The sequence below is a fragment of the Cynoglossus semilaevis genome, unplaced genomic scaffold, assembly GCF_000523025.1.
Source record: "Cynoglossus semilaevis isolate Cse_v1.0 unplaced genomic scaffold, Cse_v1.0 C18956288, whole genome shotgun sequence".
Lineage (NCBI taxonomy): Eukaryota > Metazoa > Chordata > Actinopteri > Pleuronectiformes > Cynoglossidae > Cynoglossus > Cynoglossus semilaevis.
In genome coordinates this window covers 1-657 of record NW_007589975.1, presented here as the reverse complement: position 1 = coordinate 657, position 657 = coordinate 1, and the positions used below count along the sequence as shown (strand labels likewise).

Sequence of the window (657 nt, the reverse complement as noted above, 5' to 3'; positions counted from 1 at the left end):
TTGTATTTTAAGCGTAAATATGAATCATCGCTATGACTTGGTAGTGTTTGCATTTACATAATTTTGTAGCTGATTGCACATCACTGGGGAATATAGTGTTGAACTATAAAATAACAAAATGACGTTATCAGTTATTATTATTTTTTGCCCCAGGACCAGAGGGACTGGCTGCTGGACAATGCTGTAGGCCGATGGTTGGCTTCAAGACAGCTTATCATCTCAAACCTCACTCTGCTGAAAGTGTTGCTGTGGTTGGTGCTGCTCGGGCTCTTTGTTGAACTAGGGTTTGGTTTGCCCTTCTTTGTCCTTTCTCTATTCTACTGGATCTATGAGGGACTTCGTACACCAGCGGCCCGTGAACCTGGAGAAATGAGCGCTTATTCTGTCTTCAACCCAGACTGTCAGCCTCTGCTGGGCACTCTTACTGCAGAGCAACTGGAGGGAGAGATGGGTTACAGGCCTTTGGCAAACAGATGAAATAATTTGAACATTTGAAAAAAATATATTTAAAGGAGTTTATTATTGCATGGAATAAACACAGAAAATAAAATATTATTTTTTTAAAATCATGTTTGATGTTGGAGTTCCTTTTTTTAGACGACTGAACATATGATTCGCATCTCTCCTTTTCCACAATCTAATGAACCTCTCCCCTGG

The 657-nt window shown here is 40.2% G+C and overlaps 1 protein-coding gene across 1 annotated transcript; it reads left to right on the top strand.

Moving 5' to 3' along the window:
* Nucleotides 1-117: 117 nt before the first annotated feature.
* On the top strand, nucleotides 118-569 carry LOC107988225 (SAYSvFN domain-containing protein 1-like; the record flags this gene model as incomplete). Its single annotated transcript, XM_017031107.2, has 1 exon — nucleotides 118-569. A coding segment is annotated over one exon (360 nt), but the record flags the coding sequence as incomplete, so codon positions are not given.
* Between the last annotated feature and the right edge of the window lie 88 nt (nucleotides 570-657).